The following is a 21,496-nucleotide window of genomic DNA, read 5'->3' as shown; positions in this document are numbered from 1 at the left end:
CTGAGTCTAGCATTTGTGATTGGTTCTTTGTCTGATGCTGGGACTGGCAGTGTGCGTGCTGCACCACCCAGGGGTAGGTAGCCTGCATACAGTGTGAGGGAGGGAAGGAGACATGCTTTCCCCCTTTTCCCCTTTTGCTCTTGTTGCTTCTGGTGTTTCCTGCAGCTGCCGTGTATTGCTCCTCAGCCGCATCCCCCTGACTTGGAGTCAGCTGAGTATGGACTGAAACCCCCACAAACTGTGAGCTAAATAAACCTTTCCTTCCTTCATTTTGGGTGTCAGGTATTTTGTCTCAGCAACAAGAGAAATGTAAACAAGACACCTTGTTTTTATTTTTACCTTCTTTTTTCCTTCCTGTCTTCTTCATCATTTCCCAAAGTTTGTGTAACTTTCTTTGTCCTCTAGCATTACTTCTATTTGCTTCCTCTTCTATTTCTCTATTTTTCCCCATCAGCACTTCTAAGTTTTCTCCCTTGAGGTTAAAATCACCATATTGAGGGCATATTTTTATTTTTTAATTTAAATTTTTTTTTGGTACCAGGGATCGAACTCGCGACTGTGTGCTTGCAAGGCAGGTACTTATGCCACTGAGCTAAATCCCCGGCTTGAGGGCATATTTACTGCATATAATTTTGATTTGTTTTAGATTTTGTTATATAATCACAAATACAGTTCACATAGTTAAAGGTGGCAAATTAATGTTTACCACTGTTTGCCATTTTCTGTACTGTGTTTGATGCTATTGTTATTGATTGTGCTACTTTAGCTAAGGTGACATAATTATACAATTAGTCATTCTTCCTGGTGTGCCAAAACTGAGATCACCTAAGGGTAATAAACAACATGGTAGGCCAGTGCACAGAACCAGGGGCCAGGCCAATAGGCAACAACTCCTCATTCCCAATAAACATCAGACATAGAGTATTGCAACAGTCAAAACCCAAAAATCAACTACACATGGAAAACATCTCTGAGTAGTCATTTCTGAAGGATTCTAAATACTAGTAATAAAGCTACCTGCCATAAGCAATTTATAAGCATAAACCTGGGAATTAAACTAAAAATATTAAAGAGAAAATGGAAAGACAGTTAAGCAAGATACAACCCCAGACTTCCAGCTCACCATGGCAAACCCGGGTGGTGCTGAGATGAAACAATTGGAAAGCCACCCACTTGGACTTTCCAAAGTGGGAAAGGTGGAGGTGATGAGGCAGATAAATGAGGCTCAAGACAAAAATCAAATCAGAAATAATCTCTGGGATAACTACAGAAATGGTGACCATAATGAAAGTCATGGTTTGTGACTCGAGAGCAGATTTTTAAAAAATAAAGGAGGCTAGGAAAATGACGGAAACAATGAATGCTAAACAGGAAAAAAAATGGAACACATGAAACAGATTCAAACAGATATACAGAAGATTAAAAATTCTACTGAGCACATCCCTAGTAGAATGACTCAGTGTGAGGACAATATCAGCTATAGAATACAGGATTGCAGTTAGTGGTCATGCAAAGGAAGGCTTCTTAAAATAGCAAGGGACCATAAAAAATGAATCCAGCAGCTGCTAGATGATGCAAATAAGAATAACATCAGATTAATCAGAGTCAATGAAAAAGCAGGAGACAGCACAAACAACATAACCTATTCACAAAATAACGCCAGAAAACATCCCAGGAATGGAAAAAGTATTTGGCACCAGATAAGCAAGGCATACAGAACTTCACTATCCATGACCAAAAAAACTACACCAAGGCATACAATAGTCAACATTCCAGAAATTCAAGACAACATAATATTAAAAGCTGTTAGAGAGGCTGGGGATTTAGCTCAGCAGCATAAGCGTCTGCCTTGTAAGCACGCAGTCGTGAGTTTGATTCCTGCTAGCAAAAAAAAGCTATTAGATAAAAGAAACAAATCATATATAAAGGAAAGCCCATCAGAATTACAGCAGGCTTCTCAACATAAATCCTCAAATCAAGAAGAGCTTAGAGGGAAGTATTTCAAGCCATAAAACAAAATAAAACCAAACACCTTTCCAACCTAGATTGATATACCCTGTAAAACTAACTTTCAAAATTGATGGAGAAATACGATACCTCCATGACAAAAAAACACCTCAAGAAATTCATGACCACCAAATCAGCACTCCAAAATGTTCTGAAGGACATTCTGGAAAGAGACAAGATTGTTGTAGTCAGAGTTTGCAAGGAAAACAATTTAATATAGGACACATAATTTATAGTACTATTTTGTAATCGTTACCCAAAGAGTCAAATATAAAAAAATCCAGGAAATCTGTCCACACACTAGAGACCCAAAGAATCCAGCTAAGGGCATGAATGTCGATGTGCTACACAAGGCCAGCTGAAGACTCAGAGTCCATGACAAATGATCCTGACAAGTCCAACTGGCGGCCTACAGCCTGCAACAATGTCTCATGCAAGTGTGTTCCATGGATCTGCACTGGAAAGGCCCAAAGGTCATGGCGGAAGCTAGAAAGTCTATGACAGTGTCATAAAGGACCTATTCCACCATTGGAGACAGGAAGTGATGCACAAGGTAAGGACCAGATCTTCCCCCAAAAGTATCAAGTCATCCTCAGTGATAACGAGGTCCCAAGCTTCTCCAATGATGGGAACAGCCGAGTTCACATCAGGAAAGCCAGCGTGATCAGCTTCTCCAAAAGAACCAACAGCTCCAAACAACAACAGTGCTTAGGAGAACCTGCAGTGCTGCTCTTCTCTTCTTCACGTCTCCCTTTTATGCTGGCAACAGTCCTCACCACACTGATTCAGTTCAACTGTGGTTTAAGTTAACCATCAGTTTTCAGTCCACTACAGCTCACATGAGGAAGAAAATTATAAAGATCAGACTAGAAATTAATGTAATGGAGACTAAGAAAACCATACAAAGAATCTGTCAATTGCAGAGCTGGTTCTTTGAAAGATTAAATAAAATTGGTGATTACTTAGACAACCTTATCAAAAAAGAAAAGAAAAGACCCAAATCCATGCAATTAGGAATGAAGAAGAAGAAATTAAAACAGACCCTGCAGAAACCCAGAAGATCATCAATACCTACTCTGAGAATTTTTATTCTTTTTTTTTGTCTTTTTCATTTGAGAATTTTTATTCTAATAAGACAGAAAAGGCAGAAGAAATGACAGATTCCTAGTACAAATGAATTAACAAAGCTGAATCAAAAAGATACAAAAATTCTAAATAAACCAATATCAGTAAAAAAAAAAAATCAAAGATGTAATTAAGAACCTATCAACAAAGAAAAGCCCAGGCCCTAACCAAACAATTGCTGAGTTCTAAAAGACATTTAGATGGAGAAAACAGGAGACATTGTGGTAGCCACTACTGATTTCCTGATGTTTTGAAATCCTGTATTGCTTGCATTGTTTTGTTCTGGTCTGCTTTATTCTGTTCTGTTTTGTTTTGTTTTATTTTATTTTAAAAAAAAGACATTTAGAGAATACGTAATGGTCCTACATCTCAAACGCTAATGAAATTGAAAGGGAAGCTAGTCCTCCCAAATTGATTCCTGGAAGCAAGCATCAGCCTGATATCAAAGCCACAGAGATCCAACCAAAAAATAGAACTGTAGGCCGATCTCTAAACTGAGCATAGATGCAAAAATCCTCTCAATAGCTCAGTGGCATAAGCACCTGCCTGGTAATCACAAAGTTGTGAGTTTGATTCCATATACCAAAAAACAAAAAACCTCTCAAAAAGATAATGGAAACAATGGAGCAAATCACCCAGAAGATTATACACCATGACCAAGTAGGATTCATCCCAAGGATGCAGGGATGGTTCAACATACGTAAGTCAGTTAACAGAATACACCATAGTAAAGAGCCAAGAATCAAAACCATATGATCATCTCAAGAGAGGCAGAAAAAGCATTTGACAAAATCAAGCATTTGATAAAGTTTGACAAAGGCAAAGTACAATACCGGTTCATGATAAAAACCCTCCAGAAGACTGGAACAGAAGGTCTTTATCTCATCTGATAAAAGCCATCTAAGAAAACCAACAGCCAACATCATACTAAATGGACAAAAGCTGAAAGCTTTCACTCTAAAATCAGGAACAAGACAAAGATGTCCAGTATCTCCACTCTTATTTAATATAGTTCTGAAAATATAAATTATATTAGCCAGAACAATTATAATGAAAAGAGAAATAAAAGGAATAAAGGTTGGAAAGAAGTTAAATAATCATTATTTGTAGATGACATGATACTCCATACAGAACACCCCAAAAACTCCACCAAAAGACTTCTAGATTTAATTACCAAATTCAGTAGCATGGCTAGATACAAAGTCAACACTCAAAAATCAATATCTTTTCTATATACAAATAACAAACTCACTGAGAGAGAAATTAGGTAACCAACACCTTTCACACCAGCATCCAAAAAATTGAGATACTCAGGAGTCAACCTAATTAAGAAAGTACAAGACCTCTACATTGAAAACTATAGTACTCTGGAAAAGGAGATTGAAGAGAGTATCAGAAAATAGAAAGGTATCCCTTGTTCTTGGGTAGGAAGAACCATGCAAAATTGTTATACAGACTTAATGCGCTTCTTTTTTATTTTAAAGAGAAAAAAAAAGCACAGAAAATTTAGAAAGCAACCAATCAAACGACAAACAAACAAACGAATAAAACCAACAAAGGCCAAACGATGACAACAAGAAAATAGTGATACAGGATATCAAAATAAGACGGTAGGAGTTTAACAGTAGATATTGTATTATGTGTTGTTATCTTCAAAATAGTTGCTCAGGTTACCAGAGACAGGGATGCGAAATTGATCAAACGGTGATTTCCCTTGAGCAGTTTCTTTCCCTTCCACTGTATCTATTGTGACTTTTGGGTCTTCTTCAGTTTCTTACACTAGTGAGACAATACTGTGTTTACACATGTGAGTCCATTTTATTTCACTTAGGAGTGTGGTCTCTAGTTGCATCCATTTAGCTATAAAGGCCTCAGGTTTATCTTTTATAGATGAGTGATACTCCATTGTATAGAAATACCACATCTTTTTTATCCATCCCGTGGTTGATGGGCATTTGGGTTGTTTCAAATGCTGTTACAAATTGTGCAACCATAAACATGAGTGCACGTATGTCGCTGTGGTATTGTAGGAGACAATCTGAGTGACTCCCTTTGCACCCAGAACAACTGCTGCAATATCAGCCTTCTTTCCTTATCCTGTTAGGTACAGAGTGGGCTACGCTGTTCCCTTCTCCCTTCAGCAGGCTCTAAGTGATGCAGATAAGGCCAGCTATGGTACTAGTGTGTAATCTTTTACACCAACTGACAGTTTCCTGTTTCCTCCCATTGCACTCTGTAAAAGATCGAAGTGCAGCAGGACGGCAGAGCCAGTCAGCTCCAGGAATGTCAACTGGGTAGGAGCCTCAAGGGAGAGGTTACGACTCCCAGGGCACAAACGTTTACACATCAGAAACTGAAGAAACAGCCTCCTAATACAATTGAAACGCTACCTTAATTGAATTATGCAGACTAATCCTTCTGTGGATCATGCTGTCTGCATTTTGCAGAGATGCTTCTCTCCGCACCTGGCCAGCCAACCGCAGTTACCCACGTAGTTCCCGCCGTCCTCACTGCCACTCACCCTTGGACCCCCTTCTTCACAAGGTGATAAATTCCGGGAGAGGCCCGAGATCAGGCCTCTGTCCGCACATCCTCACTTGGATCAGGCTTAGAACCCCTTGGCTGCCCTCACTGTGAATATGTCTTGACGTCTTTACTCAAACTATGGGTTGTGTGGGAGGTGGCAGATTGGAATTAACCATCGGGATTCCAATAATGTTTCGATAGGATTACAAATATAACTTTGTGGATTGTGAGGAAGGGTAGAAAAGGGATTATAGTACTTGGATTACAGAATTCATTATTTGGATACAATATGGCATGATATTTTCAATTCTTCTGGGAAATACCCAGAAGGGGGATAGCTGGGTTGAATGGAATCTCTAATCCTAGTCTTTTGATTTTCCACACTGATTGCACAGTGCTTTTATCAGTCTGCCTCCTACCAGCAATGTGGAAGGCTTCCTTTTCCCCCACAGCCCCTGCAGCATTTCTTATTCATTGATTTCTTGATGTTAGAGCCTGATATTCTTTCTGGACTGAGACAGTATCTTGGTGGTGTTTTAATTTGCATTTCTGGAATGACCAGTAATGCTGAACATATTTTCGTATATTTATTTGCCATTTGTATTTCTTCATCTGAGGATTACTTAATGTACTTCTGATCAAAATTCTAACAGCATATCACCCAGAATTAGAGAAAACAATCCTAAAATTCATTGAAACCAGAAGAGACCTAGAATAGCAACGGCAATCCTGGGCAACAAAGACAAGACAGGGCGCATCACAATCCCAGACTTGAAATTATACTACAAAGCTACTATGATTAAAAACAGCATGGTAGGGGCTGGGGGTTTAGCTCAGCGGCATAAGCACCTGCCTTGCAAGCAGGCGGTCGTGAGTTCGATCCCTGGTACCGATAAAAATGAAAAAGACAAAAAAAAAAAAAAAAAAAAAAAAAAAACAGCATGGTACTGGGGAAAAACAGACCTGAGGATCAGTGGAGCAGATTAAAAGGTGCAGAAACAACTCCAGACATTCTTAGCCACCTTCTCTTTGATAAAGGTACCAAACACATTCACTAGAAGGTAACCTCTTTAATAGATGGAGCTGCAAAAACTGGCTTTCCACATTGCCGAAGATTACAATTAGACCCGTATCTTTCACCAGGCACTAAACTAATACTGAAATGGATCAAACATGTAAATATGAAAGCAGCATTAAGTCTGCTGGCAGGCAGAATAGGTAGAGCTCTTGAAGACACTGGTGTAGGCAGCCTGGATGAACAAAGCTCCAGTCTCAAAGGAACCGTCACAAAGAATCAACAATGGGATCTCATCTCATTAAAAAGCTTTTGCACAGCAAGAGAAACCATCAACAGACTGAAGAAACAACCCACAGTGTGGGAAATAATGTTTGCCAGCTGTTCCTCAGACAAAGGATTACTATCTAGAATTTCCAAAGAACTCCCTCCCAAAGTTAAAGACCTAATCCAAAAATGGGCATCTGAGAAAAATACCCATTTCTCATATGGAGAAATGCATACAGCAAATAAATATAAAAATATATTCAAAATCACTGGTCATTTGAGACATGCTAATTAAAACAATACTGAGACTCTATCTCACCCCAGAAACAGTGGCTATTATCAAGAAATCAACCAATAACAAATGTTTGAGAAGTGCTGGGAGAAAGGAACCCTTTTCCACCATTGGTGGGAATGCAAACTGGTGCAACCACTGTGGAAATCAGTGTGGAGATTTCTAAAAAAAGCTAGGACCCAGTTATTTTCCTTCTTAATATCTCCCCAGAAGAATTAAAAGCATCATATCACAGTGATATGTGCACACCAATGTTTATAGCACCACAGTTTGTAATAGCTTAGCTGTGGAAACAGCCCAAATGCCCATCAACTGATAAATGGATAAAGAAAATGCCATGTTTTTGTCTGCAATGGAATACCACTAAGCCATAAAGAAGGATAAGCTTGAGACATTTCCAGATAAATGGGTACACCCTGAGGTCATACTGTTAAGTGAAATAAACAGGACACACGTGTTTAAATATCACATTGTTTCTCTGGTATGAGAAACCTAAAGTGTAAATAAGTACCAAAATGTGTAATAGATACTGGGAAATGGGAAGAAAATGTTCAAATGAGCAGGGAAACAAGAGAAGGGGAAGGGGGGAAAGGAAAGAAGGGACAAGAAAAAAGAATAGAAAGAAAAATAGAAATACAGCTTTTGTAAATAAGGAGGGCAAGAGGGGTTGAATGGAGCAGAAGGGAATGGTTTTTACCATTTATCAAGGGGGGAAAAAAGCAGCAGCAAGTTACACCACATGCAGGTACAAATTCCCTGTGATGAATTCTATCATTACACAGTTCCACAATATACCAATGAGAGAGAGAGAGGGGAGGGGAGGGGAGGGGAGGGGAGGGGAGGGGAGGGGAGCAGAGCAGAGCGTTTTCCTGTGTGCTAGGAGGCCGGGGAGGCTGCGATGGCCAGGGCAGGTGGGCGGGCACGGAAAGGGTGCAGAGCGGGCGCACCTGGAGGAGCTCCCTCTCCAGCCTCCTCCGCTGTAGCCGGCCCAGCTTCGAGGCCCTCTCGGCCTCTTCAGTCAGGAGCTGGAGTTGCTGTTCCTTCCGCCGCGCATCTTCCTGGAGCTTCTCCATGCTGGATGTTTTCATGCTGTCTAGCTGCTGCCGGGCGAGGGCCTCCTGGCTCGCCCTGTGCTCTGACTCCTTCAGCAGCTGAGCCTGTGGAGGAAAGGGCCACAGGGAAACAGAGGGAACGGTTTCTTCCTGACAGCGGCAGGTCTCCGTGGAGGAGACAGCTTGGCTACCCCAGCAAGTGATGATGCTATCTGGACATTTATTTGTTTGAAGGTTTTTTTTTTTTGGTGGTACTGGGGATCGAACTCAGGACCTCGCACTTGCCAGGCAGATGCTTATGCCACTGAGCTAAATCCCCAGCCCCTATCTGGACATTTATTTACAAGACAGGGCCTTGCTATGTAGTGCAGGCTGGCCTTGAACTCGCTTGTGTGGACCAGGCTGGCCTCCAACACACAAAGATCCTCCTGCCTCAGCTTCCTGTGTGCTGGGATTACAGGCATGTGCCATCACGCCTGGTAAATTGAACTTTTAACACCAACATTTGATGAACATGTGTGTGATACGTAGCTTATTAACCAAATAATCACATTTATCAGATAGTTTGCATTGTCGTGGGTTAACACAGACCATAAAGCAATGAATTAGAGAATTCTGACTCTGGCTGTTTTGACTTGCAAAATAGCTTTGCGGAAGCCAGATTCTGGAGGATAAAAAGTAGTAATAATTTGGTTCTATCCCAAAGTTTTTAAAATCAGTAGCACTCCAAGAATACAAAGAGGTCAATTCTTAGTCATAATCTTAACAATGATTGTCATATTTGTATGGTGCCAGTACTTTATATGACCAACTCACATCTCCAGGTACTCATCGGAGAATTAGGGTGCAAAAAAGCACAAATTACATTGCACGCTCTCAATATGCCCCACTTTCCTGGTCTGATATTTAAACTTAGCTGTTCTGACTGTAAGCTGGGACAGTTGTGGGGTGCTGACTTACTTGAACGCATTCAGGCGTATTTCAGAGCATTTTTCATGAACTAAAGGGGTCTACACCTGAAGTCTCTGGCTTCACTCACAGCAGGGGCTTGGCATGATTCTGAAAAGCCGAGAGCCCTTTATCGTAGGCCTGCTTGCCTCCCTTCTGAAATCAAGACAGTGTAGCTCACTGGCAAGGACCAGAGACCCTCTGTCTGGGCGGACACCGCAGGCTGGACACACTCCCTGCTGTGGAGAGTGCTTGGAGGAGCCGTACTCACGAGACCTTGGTCCTGAGGTACACTTTGATCCTGATGAGTAATACCCTTGCATCATAGCCAAAAACAAGCAAGCATAAAAGCCTCCTGGGCACAGGCTTGGTTTCTGGGCTGGAGTTGGGGGGAGGCCAAGGTGTGTCATCCACCTAGCTTCCCCCTTGCAGCCCTGGTGGCCGTTCTGACAGTCACGGTGCTGCACTGTGGCCATGCTTGGCTTTGCAGACTGTGTCCAGAGACAGGGAGGAGGAGGAGGAGGGGGAGAGGGAGGGGGAGGAGGAGGAGGGGGAGGAGGGGGGAGAAGGAGGGGGAGGAGGGAGGGAGGAGGGGGAGGAGGAGGGGGGGAGGAGGGTGAGGAGGAGGAGGAGGTCTTGAGGCCGAGGTACCTGCTTATTGAGCTGTCGCCACAGCCTCTCATTGTCAGCCCGAGCCCTGGCCAGCGCCTGCCGGAGAGCCAGCAGCTGCTGACGGAACAGACTCGCTTCTTGTTCGGCCATGAGCTTGATGCGGGAACATTCTTTCTTACTTTGAATAGATTCCTGTAAATAGTACGGGAGGAGGTAAGTGTCCTTTCCATAGTTAGTTTCACGGTCAGTATCTGAAGCACTTCATCCTCGGTCCTCCTTTAAAACTCCAGGTAGGACGGATCTCTTGTTGGTCACCACTTTTGTGATTTTTAATGATCAAAGGCACAGTGGTTCAGGGTAAAGATTCTCATAAATGGTAAATAGAAATTCGCAAACCTCCATCAGTGTATATTTGGGTTTCTATTTGTCTTGAAGCAGAACCTCCTCGTATTATTTTGTGATTTCATTTTCCTCGGATTATCACCCATGAAACCCAAAGACGGGCGGTATTTGGGCAAAGCAACCTGGAGTCCTGGATGCAAATCCCTCTTCTACCATTTCATTTCCCGTGTGCTCCATTCTCTGAGAGCTCTGTTCTCCCTGGCAGTTGCTTGGGTTTCTATCCTGTTGCTACCTAGGCTCTGATGGTGCTCCTTCCCAGGAAAACCCGCCAGCCTTTGCCATGGCTGCACCAGGAGCACTCCGTCCGGGGCCGCCGGCGTCCCGTGTGCACTCACCTTCTCTGCCCTGCTCAGCTGGCCCCGGAAGCGGGCCCGCAGCACAGCCAGCCGCCAGCGTTCCAGGCTCCTCACTTTGCACAGCAGAGCGTCCAGCTGGCTGTTCTCCTGCTCCAAGGCCTGCAGCTGCTCCTGCCAGCCAGGCTCACTTGCAGAAAAGACTCCCTCCAACACTTGTCCCTGAGGAAGGGGATGAAGCTCAGCATCAGAAACTGGCCTTCCGGAAGAGGACGCACTGTTGTGAATCCAGTGCCTATTTATTTATTTTGCAGTGCTGGGGGTTGAATGTAGGGCCCCATGCGTGTTGAGCAAATACTACATCCCCAGCCTCTGTTTTACTTTTTGACAGGGTTTCTCTGTAGTCCAGGCTGGCTTTGATTTTGTGATCCTCCTGCCTCAGCTTCCCAAGTAGCTGGGATCAGAGGCATGAGCCACTGTGCCTTTCTCCCAGTGCATTGTATTCTCAAGGGGAACCAGACTGGGGTGTTAACAGTGAATAATTGGGTAAATACTGGGATGAAACTCTTAATAAAATCACATACTTTTTAATCCAGGCATGGTGGTGCACATCTATAATTCCAGCACTTGGGAGGCTGAGGCAGGAGGATTACCATGAGTTTGAGACAAGTGTGCGTTACAAAGTGAGTTCAAGGCCAGCCTAAGCCATTTAGTGAAACTCTGCCTCAAAAAAAACCAAAAAAAAAAAAAATCACATACTTCGGCTGGGTTTTCTTTTGGTCCTCTGTCGGGTCTGGCCGAACCCCATTTTTCCTTTAGCTTTTCCATCCTGGCAATCCCTTCTGTTCTGACTTCACCGATGAGCTCACGCACGTGCTGCATCAAGGTAAGCTGATTCTCATCCAGCTTCTCCTGGAAGTGGCAGGCTCAGGTCAAGGCAGCAGGAAGGCAGTGAAGAACGAGCTATCCCGCCCTCTAAAATGTAACTTTGGGGAGCGGTTTCACACTAGAGGATCCCTGCCCCACAATTTCCCTGACGTGCAGTACACGGAGTCACACTCGGGGTCCCTGAGCACTGGCGTCACCTCCAGGGCACCGCTGCTCGGCCCTGCACGTGCTCTGCCAAGGCGATGAGCCAGGTGTGCGGTGGGCAGAATGGCGAGGGGGTGCAGGCAGAGAACCCCTGAGCAGATCTCCCCGGAGGGTGGCACAGAAAGCTGAGCTGAGGATTTCGCTGCCAGGTTAGCTCAGAGCAGAGTCTGACCACAGAAGACACAGGAACTCTGTTAACCACGGACAAGTGGAGGAGGAGGTCAGCAGCTTGCCTTCCACTGTAAGGCCCAGCAGAAACCTCACCGGGAAACATTCCCGGCTGAAACCTTCACCACTACCAGAAGAGATAAGGTCATAAGGAAGTAGTTAAAGTTGAGATAAGGCCACAGGCAGGGCCCTATTCTGATAAGCCTGTGGCTTGACAAGAGGGTTATAGACCCCACCCTTTTTTTGCTCTCCGTCTTGTGAGGACACCCAGAAAGGCAGCCATCTGCAAACTAGAAACAGTCCCTGCCGATCTGTGACAGCCACAGGACACTTACTTTTATGTTCAAAGAGGTCACAAACAAAGCTTGGACTAACGCTTCGTATTCTTCTTGGACTTCTTTTCTAGTCTGCTTTTTGAGGTTCATGTTTTCCTCTTCTAAATCCGTGAGCTGAGCTCTCAGGCCTGTGAGTTCCATGATCAGATCGTGACTGAGCTCTGCAACCTAGGATGACACACGGCTGAGTTAGGGGAGACATCACAGGCAGCGGCCAGCGCTGGGCCCTCCCAGGGCAGAGATTGGAACTGTGGCTGGAGGTGCTTGTGCAGAGAATTTTACATACTTCCCTAAGGGATTTACGAACTAGAAGTTGAGATTTATTGGTGCCACCCTTTTAGATTTCCCACGTAAATAAACCATTGTCTCATTAGGGGTGGGCCATCCTCTTCCACTGGGAATCAATCAGACTAAAAGACAACTAAACCAAAGACAAGGGGCTGGGGACAGAACTCAGTGACACAGCTCCTGCCTGGCCTGTATCAGGTCCCCAGTTTGATTCCTGGTCCAAAACTGCCCCCTCAGGGGACAAAACACAATTACAAAAAAGTCTCTTTAAAACCAAAGACAAGACTAAAAGTAGAGATTATCAACTAAGGCTAATGATGTCATCCATACGCCCCTGCTATTACTGGATCAATATTAGCTAAATTATAATCTTATTGGCTACATTATAATCTTATTGGTTGCTTATAATTTGACCCACATGATACTCACCTCTTACGACTTTGCTCTACAAAACTTTCTCAATGAAGTGGGTTCGCTGGCAACCCATTTGGAATTTCTTTTGTCTCGCAGGAGCTCTTCCTTTTCCCCAATAAATTTTCCTACTCTTAACCTTTGCTGATCCTTAGAATTCATTCTTTGACTTCAGGGAACACAAACTTGGTATATCTGACCTCCAGTAGGTTGAGGGTTACATATTTTTCATCTCTATCACTAGCAGCGGAAATACACACAAACAACCCAAACTGCTAGGGGAGAAATAGTTCCTCATAGATTGGTATAGAAATCACACTTTTTTCCAGGCGTGATGGCACATGCCTGTAATCCCAGCCCTGGGGAGGCTGAGGCGGAGGGTCTCTGAGAGTTTGAGGCCACACTGGGTTACAAAGTGAGTTCAAAGCCAGCCTGTCATTATCTCAATATCTGTTATACATTTTAGATCTTATTACTTTCAGATTATTATTATTATTTTATATAGTAATGAAAGGGAAGTTCTCTAAAGAATATAACTGTATGTATAAGTATGCAAGAAAGATAACCATATTACTAAGTTTTTGTTAGTTCATCAAACAGCATGGTCTGTACTGCCATTGTTTGATTGTCCACTTTTTATGCTTTGATTTTGTGACTTGAGCAATTACTTCTAAGATGACAATGTACAATTTATCAACTAGTGATTTCTTACTTTTTGTTTGAAATTCTGTATCATTTCTCCCCTTTTTTTCTGCTTTGCCTTTTCTCTAAAAACAAAAAAAAAGCCATCCTGTACTGGGCAGTGAGATTGTCTCAAAAAAAGAAGAAAGGGGAGGAGGAGAAAGAGGAAGAAAGAAAAGAAATTTCACTTCTACTTGAACCTAAGGAAGAAGAGAACTATCTTGCTGTGCAAACATGGCAGAAGAGGTCGGGGGTACAGCTCAGTGGCACAGCGCCTGCCTGGCAAGCACAAGGTCCTGAGCCTGTTCCCAGCACCAAAAAAACAAAAAGTGGACAGAGGAATCTCAGGTTGCCTCAAAGGCCTCAGGTCAGAGCCAGATACCCAGCGCGCTCACAGTGCGTGGTCACGGAATCCTTCACCCCAGAGGAACTGCAACCTAAGCACCATTCAGCCGGAGGAAATACTCCATCCTCTTGACCTTTATCTCCACAAGAGCCGTCCTTTGACACCTTCACCTAACACCTCTTTACATTTGGAATAAACATTAACTGGCCTCAGAAGAATGCAAACAGCATCCTCCAACAACAGAAACACACCCCGCCCGCCCCAATATAAAAGTTTGAAAACAACTTTTCCCTACTAAAGGGAAAGAGGCTCCTAAGGAGGACTGCTTACAGAGAGTGAAAACATACTCCTTGGGTGTTTCTGCATGAACTTCCTGGACAGGACTTCCTGGACAGATGACTCAAGCAAATGACCCTCTGAAGTCCCAACCTGGCCAGCGCTGAGATGTGGATGTGAGGGGGCAGAAGAGGACCTCTCAGGAGCTCACCTACCTGCCCAGCGTGGTCTTCCGGTGGAACCTGACTTCTCTGCAGCACATCTAATTCCTGAGAAGGGAAAACCAATGACAGCCACGCTCAGATGTTTAGTCCTGCAGCCAACTGGGTGCAACCCTCCTGACCCCTGCTGACATTCCCCAAGTCCATCCATCCGTTGGAGACCCTCTCATCAGTGCAACTGGCCCATGCCAGAGAATTTCCTTAATTATTTCTATTTACAGCAGGAAGAGCACACAGTGCTTTGGTTTCATGAGGGAGGAAAGCTCAGGGATGCAGCTTCCCCGAGGATCACCTCTCCTTTCCCTGTGGACACCGCCAAAGCACAGAACACTGTGTTGCCGGGGCCATCGTGACTGCAGCTAAGGATACCAGAGACCAAGAAAACAGGCCACTGAAGAGAGACATCTGGACAGGACCATTCCCCCTCAGCTCAGGCCCAAGCACCCCCCACCTGGCGCCCACCCCATGCTGCAGTTTCATTTCCTCCCCTGAGGGATCTTGGGCTCCCTCTGCTCACCGCGGGCTCCCTGGGCACCCACCTGCTCTCTCTGGTGCAGCCTCTGCCTTGCGTGCTGCAGTATGTGCTCGTAACACATGGAGTAGGTCTCAAAGCTGCTGCGCTCTCGTGCCATCACATCACATCCCAGGGAGAGCAGGCAGGCCTCCAGGTGCTCTTTCCTGAGCGTGACCTGGAAAGCAGGGCACCATCTGCAGCAGCTCTGGCAGGCATCCAGGCAGCCTCTCCACACCAGGGCTCAGGGCTCACGTGGCCTTGGCTCACAGATGCCTTTTGTTCCCCTCTGCACCGAAACATTGGCTCTGGACCCATGAGCCCTTGCTCTGAGCATGCACAGGGCCAGCTCCAAGAGGATAAATAGAGGCTGGCCTGTCTGTCTAAATATTGAAAGGTTCTAAGTCAAATCACGGACTATTAAAATGTAATGTTTAATTCTCTGATCTTGAAAGACAGACCTTCAGAATGATGTGGAAGGCCAGGTTTGCACTTGTGATTCACAGACGATGCTGAGTTCTATTCAGAAGTGTGATCATCTGGGGACAGCAGTCCCCAGAGTTTACCGTGTCACTTCTTTATGTATTGTGAGGGCCCTTGGATGTATAAGAATACAAGATGTATACCAATCAAAAGGTGTGTGTGTCTGTGTGCATGTTACTGGGGACCGAACCCAGAGCCTTCATGTTAAGACCTTTCATTAGCCTTTTTTTTTTCTTTTCATTTTGAAACAGGTTTTTTCCAAGTTGCCCAGGCTGGGCTCAGACATTCAGTTAATTCTCTTGGCTTAGTACAAGTGCACAGCACCATGTTGGGCTTACGAAAGGCATTGACTGCATCAGCTTAGCAGGATGCAGTCAGGATGGGCCATGGAGTCAGATGGAAGGCTTTGCTCCCATAAGACTGAATGAGCAGCAGCCAGGCATCTGGGGGCAGGAGCTGAGCTTCCCCGGCTCACTCTCCAAGGCCCACTCAAAGGCCCCTTCAGTTCCCTATCACCCTTCTGGCCCCCACTTAGCCACTGGAGAGTGAGTGCCAGGGGAGCCATCACTAGCTGTCCACACCGAGCTGGGCATGGTGGCACACACCCGTAATTCCAGCACTCAGGAGAAGGTGGAGCACCCCAAGTCTGAGGCCAACCTAACAACATCTCAGCTCAAACAGAAAACAAAAATGAGCAACACACACAAAGCAAAGGGAACTCTAGATTCTGTCCCTTGGACCCTGACACCTGCGTGGTTGAAGAGCTTAGCATAAAAAGAGCTGTGACTGACCCACTTTGATGAAAGCCCAAAGCTAAGCAAAGTCACAGGGTCACTTGTGAGTCTCTCCAGGTGTGGCTGTTATAACCTATATATAAAATACCCTCATAAGTCTCCTCAGAGGCAAGAAAAAGATCAAAGGTAACTCTAAGAGAACAGGATGTCTTCCTAATCTAAACTTGCTTGTTTGTAGGGTAACTTGCTTGTTTGCAGGATGTGCCTTCCCCCAGAGGATGTTTGCCTAATCTAAACTTGCTTGTTAGCCCAACCCTTACTGAACCTTGCTCTTCCCAAGAAATGTAATCGCCATGTTCCTGTTCTGTAGTGCGCCACAAACCCACCCCCTCCTTGCATTGTGAGACTAGCAGCTGTTTGTGGTTTCACAAGATAAAAACCCTGCCCTTTAGCTGTTAGGTGCGCAGTCGTCCATATTGCCTACCGGAGGCTGTGTCGCCAGGCCTGGCCTAAAATAAAGCCTTTGCTCCAAATTTCTTAATTTCTTGCTTCCTTGGATTTTATTCTGGGGTCCGAGCTATCACAGTGGCCAGTGCCCTCACCTGGGCCAGTGCTTGGAGCCAGCCACAGTGACTCACCCTGTGCTGTCCTGGGCACAGTGCCTGCTCCCAGGTATAGGGCAATCACTCCTCATGCTGCTGGTGCTACTACTGCACTGCAGAAATAGATGGCAGACTTGAATCACAGTGCCCTCTGCCATCCTCGCCTAGCCAACATGGTGCTTCGCTTAGCGAGGGGGGAGACTTGTTGGTGGTGAGTCTGTGTGACACCACATCGGCAGGACCGGCCAGTATGCCTTCCCTTGGGTGCCTCCAGAAGCTGTGTTGCTTGTGTCTCTCAGTGGTGTCTGTGCTGAAGTCCCAGGAGTCCGGCTGAGTGGTCAGCTCAAGGGTGGCCCTGAGGGAGTGAGTCTGAAGGCAGGGAGGTAGTAGAGGCACTGGCAGAGCCCCTGGGGAGGGACAGGGAACAGGAAATGTGTTCTTCCTGGGGCAGGCAGGGTGTGGGCTCTGACAGGTGAGGGAGACATCTGGGTAGCTCCCAGCAGCCCTGCCCTTGGGTGAACTTTGTCCTGCAAACCGTGTACCTGGCCTTCCAGAAACAGCACTGGGAGCCTCTGGATCAGAAATTGCTGGAAATTAGCCTCGCTGGCTTCTGCTGGCACAACCTGGGAGCTCTCAGTGCTGCTCCCCAGCCCACCTGCCTTCCTGGGTTGCTGTCAATGTGACCTCTGCTCTGTCAAAATGCAGCCTGCGCCTCCTCTGCTCATTTTCCCTGGGGCCAGCAGGGGCCTGAGTCAGCCCCTTCAGCAGCACGGCCCCTCTGGGCTGATTCTATCACCAGAATTTGGATCTGAGCCATGATGGGTGGTGCCAGAGGGAAAGAGCACTAAACTGTCCAGGTATTTTCCCCGAGTGCCAATCTGGGGTGGAGCACGCTGGGCGCCAGGCCGGCCACAGCGGAATCTGTTGCTGCACCATGCGGGGAGCACACTGTGGTCTTTCGGTTCACTTCCTCTTAGAACTCCTCATCATGAGGTGTTTTGAGTTCCGCTGACAAAGTGCCCCCGGGCTTCTCATTCACTCGGTAAACCGACAGACGATGCCCAAGGGCTGCACACGAGGCCACTGAGCACCGAGGCTGCCACTCTGAACTCCGAGTACTTCCCCAGGGCACTGTGTCCTTCTTCCTCGGCCTTTCTCTCTCTGGCTGACTCCTAAGTGTGCTTCAAACGCCACCTCTTCCAGGAGGCCTTGTTCATTCCAGCTGGCTGTGTGTCCCTTCTGTGAGCTCAGGCGGTGCCCTGGGCGTCCTCCTCTGGACTTGCTGTTCACCTGTCCGTAGCTCTCGAGGGCAGGGCCTTTCCATTTTGCCTTTATATCTCTAACAAAGTGGCCAGAGTTTTAAAAAGAGGACACTGATAAATCCTGTTGACTGAGTGAGATTTCCTTGGCATAGAAATGAAAAGCATTCTGGAATCCACAAATAGGCTATGAAGGCTCTCGATTTATGAAAAAGTCAGTCTCTTCAGGCCAGAGTGTTTGATAAAAGACTCGGACAAGATGTTAGAACTGATGAGGAAAGACTGGTTTTCTGAAACTGAGAGAGAAAGCAAGATGGGAAGGCAACACGGGCTCAGGACAGATCGGTCAGAGCAGCAGGGTGCAGGTACCTGCGTTCAGCAGGACATCTGAGCAGGCAAACAGGGAGAGACGGCCCGGGGGACGGGACAGCCACCAAGAGACTGTGTTCAAGAACCTGCACAGCCGGGGGCACCTGGGGGGCCGTGCAGGGGCTCTGGGGTGCTGTGGGATCCGCTGTGTCGGTGAACACGACACTGAGGGTAAAACTGGGAAATACCGGATGATACCAGCCCACACGTTTAAAGACCTCAGAAGCCCAAAGTGTACAATGAATGCAATAAAAACAAAGCAGATATTATGGAGCAGCAGAACGTCTGAGTGCAAGTGTGGGCAGGGCTGCAGCTGCGATGTGGCCGCCCAACCCCAGCACACTCCTAGAAACGAATGCAAGCCGAACACCGGGGACAAGGTCACTGTTTGTGATCCAAACAACCCTGAATTTACAGAGGAGTGACAGGAGGGCAGGGGTGTCCCTAAAACCAGAAGGAAATGCAGACGTCTTGGTCCGATGCAGGGCAGGGCCCGGAGGTGCCCTGTGTGGGCAGGAGCGCTTGCCTCTTTCCCAGTCTCTGTCCTGGCCCAGAGCCCAGCCATCCGAGGGAGGTCAGTGGCTTGTCCACCACTGAGCAGGCACCTGCTTTTGCTTTGTGCTTCCAGAGAGCTCTGCTGGAATGGGCAGGCTTCCCAAACACAAGCAGGGGCTCTCGAGACAGCTTGCAGAAGAGCTCCCCGGGCATCCAAAGGCTGCTTGTTGGGGGTCCGTACCCTGATCTGTGGTGGCTCGAGAAAGAGGGTCCGTGACAGCGGTATGGATGGGAGGTCAAATGCCACCCCGTAGGCGCTGCTAAGGCAATCGGTGCTTGGGCGGGGGACAGTTTGACAGTGCCTTCCTTGTCACTGTAGGTGACCTGAAGAGGCTGGAAGCCTGCCAGGCGCTGACGTGGGGTGGGTGACCCTCGCACTGTGGCCCCCCACAAACCTTAGGGTTAGGGTTAGGGTTAGCTGAGCTTCCGCTTCACTGACAGAGTTTACCCTCCTGCTCATGGCCACGTTTCTTTCCCTCAGCTCATCTCAAGGGTGGGTGAAGCTCACAGAGAAAGGTGGGCAGAGCATGAGCCACAAATTGTTTACTTTACATATATAACATCAGTACACATCTCACGTAAATTTTGCCATTCTAACCACCTTCAAGCATACAGGTCCAAGTATATTCACACGGTGTACACGTCACCACTATCCATCCACGTCTAGAGCTCTCTCTAGCTCTCCAAACTGAAACTGTGTGCCTCCCTGGCCTTCTCTTCCCCCGGCCCCTGGTGCCCACCATTCTACTTGGTTTCTCTATGATCCTGGCTCCTCTAGTGGACTCTCTTTTTGTTGTTTTTGTGGGTTCTGGGGATCAAACCCCCCTGGTCTTGTGCATGCAAGGCAAGAGCTCTGCCACTGAGCCACACCCCTAACCCCTCTGGGGGTTTGTAAGGGTGTTTGTTATTTCCTGTCTGGGAGAATGTCCTCTAGGTTCATGCATTTTTAATTTTTTTAAAACTTTTTAAAATTTTATTTACTTATTTCAAGACAGGGTCTCACTATGTAGCCCAGGTTGGCCTCAAACTAATGGCAGTCCTCCTGCCTCAGTCTCCCATGTGCTGGGACTACAGGCATGTGCCACCACACCTGCCCCCCCCCCCCCCGCTTTTTGACTTTAACACAGGGTCTTGCTATGCAGTCCAGGCTGGTCTTGAGCTCACTTTGTAGCCCAGGCTGGTCTCAAACGTGCAATGATCCTCTTGCCTCAGCCCCTTACATGTATTTTCTGATGCCCATATGTTTCTGTGCATGCATGCCCTGTGTGTTCAGAGAGAGTGGAACCATCTCACCACCCAATCCGAGCACACAGTACCATGTTTGTATATAACTGAAAGCTAAATGAATTCATGGAAATCAAGTTCTGAGGAAAAAAGAATCCCCACTCAAGATTATGACCTTTTTTACTTCATTATTAAGAAGTGAAGCAGGTGTTGTGATGCACATCTGTAATCCCAGCTCTCAGGAGGCTGAGGCAGGAGAATCACCACGAGTTTGAGGCCAGCCTGGGCTACATAGAGAGTTTGAGTCCAGCCTGAACTAACGTAGTAAGACCCTGTCTCAAAAAAAAAAAAAAAAAAAAAAAAAAAAGAACAGAAGTGTTTACTACAAAATGATGGCGAACATTTGCAAATTGAAAAAATGTAAATTTGGAGAAAACATAATTTTAGAAAATTGAGATGCTGGGACTGGGAGGACCCAACAAGAAGCCAACTAGCCAGGTTTCTGGTAAGCCATGGAAGCTGTGTGGGTTCCAGGGAAAGTCAGAGGGCGCCTCCGTGTGCCTGTGGGCACGCTGGCGCAACCAAACAATCTCTCCCACCCCCTCACCCCCTCTCCACCCCTAAGCAGCCTGCTGGTTCTGAGGACAGACTGAGTAGACAGCAACTAAGTACATAAAGCTGCTAAATCCTTGCATTGTCTGGTTGATTTTGCAGGCCTGGGCCAGCGGTTTGAGCATCTCCTGGGGGGCGACTGTATGCAGTGTAGCAAATATGGGGGATTCCCTTCAGTCGTGTCTTTGAAATCAAATATTGTTTTTACTATTTTGCTTTGTTTTGATTAATTGTTTTGCTTTATTCAGTATTCTGTTTTGATTGGTTTTATAGTGTTTTGTTTTTGGTTTGATTTTGCTGTACCTGATGGAATCGACAGCTTTTGTAAAGATAACAAGATATACTATGGTAGCTACTATTGTTTTCCTAGTGTCCAGCTTTGAAGTTCTGTACCAATTTTGCTGCTTTATTTTGATTGGCTTTGTTTTGTTTATTTGTTGAATTTTTCTATCTTTAAAGTAAATAAATAAAAATTAAAAATTGAGCACATTTTGCCAAGACTTCTTAAAAAATGGTTCAATTTTTATGACTCATATCTACCCAAGGAATTTATTAATGGTCCTAAAGCCCTATTATGTCCAAATGTCCACACTGACTCTCTTCTCCTAACTTTCTAGTGAATTCCTCCTTTGATTTAGGAAAATACTTCCTGCCAAGAATAAACATGTTTCAGAATTTCAAGAATTGCTTATATGCATAAGTGTATCAAATAATATCAAATATAAGAAAATACACAGTTGTTATGGATTTAAATATTTTTGTAGAGCATCCAAACACAAAAATAATTGAT

The 21,496-nt window shown here is 45.7% G+C and overlaps 1 protein-coding gene across 7 annotated transcripts in view; it reads right to left on the bottom strand.

Annotated features, from left to right (window-relative positions):
• Cep57l1 (centrosomal protein 57 like 1) overlaps window positions 1-21,496 on the bottom strand; it is a 238,983-nt gene that overhangs the window by 10,989 nt on the left and 206,498 nt on the right. For 6 of the 7 annotated variants that reach the window (XM_063253988.1, XM_063253986.1, XM_063253987.1 and 3 more), the window contains 7 exons: window positions 14,897-15,046; window positions 14,352-14,405; window positions 12,135-12,302; window positions 11,299-11,451; window positions 10,582-10,761; window positions 9,884-10,036; window positions 682-8,389 (listed from right to left, as the gene is read on the bottom strand). In XM_063253988.1, coding sequence (XP_063110058.1) covers window positions 7,784-8,389; window positions 9,884-10,036; window positions 10,582-10,761; window positions 11,299-11,451; window positions 12,135-12,302; window positions 14,352-14,405; window positions 14,897-15,046 — 1,464 coding nt within the window. In that variant the 3' untranslated portion in view covers window positions 682-7,783. Of the gene's footprint in view, window positions 1-681; window positions 8,390-9,883; window positions 10,037-10,581; window positions 10,762-11,298; window positions 11,452-12,134; window positions 12,303-14,351; window positions 14,406-14,896; window positions 15,047-21,496 lie in introns of those variants that run through there. The other variant, XM_063253985.1, reaches the window with a different exon arrangement.

The sequence above is a fragment of the Cavia porcellus genome, unplaced genomic scaffold (genome assembly GCF_034190915.1).
Source record: "Cavia porcellus strain 051 isolate PalLab524CR breed Dunkin Hartley unplaced genomic scaffold, mCavPor4.1 scaffold_7, whole genome shotgun sequence".
NCBI lineage: Eukaryota > Metazoa > Chordata > Mammalia > Rodentia > Caviidae > Cavia > Cavia porcellus.
This window is presented reverse-complemented; position numbering and strand designations above follow the sequence as displayed.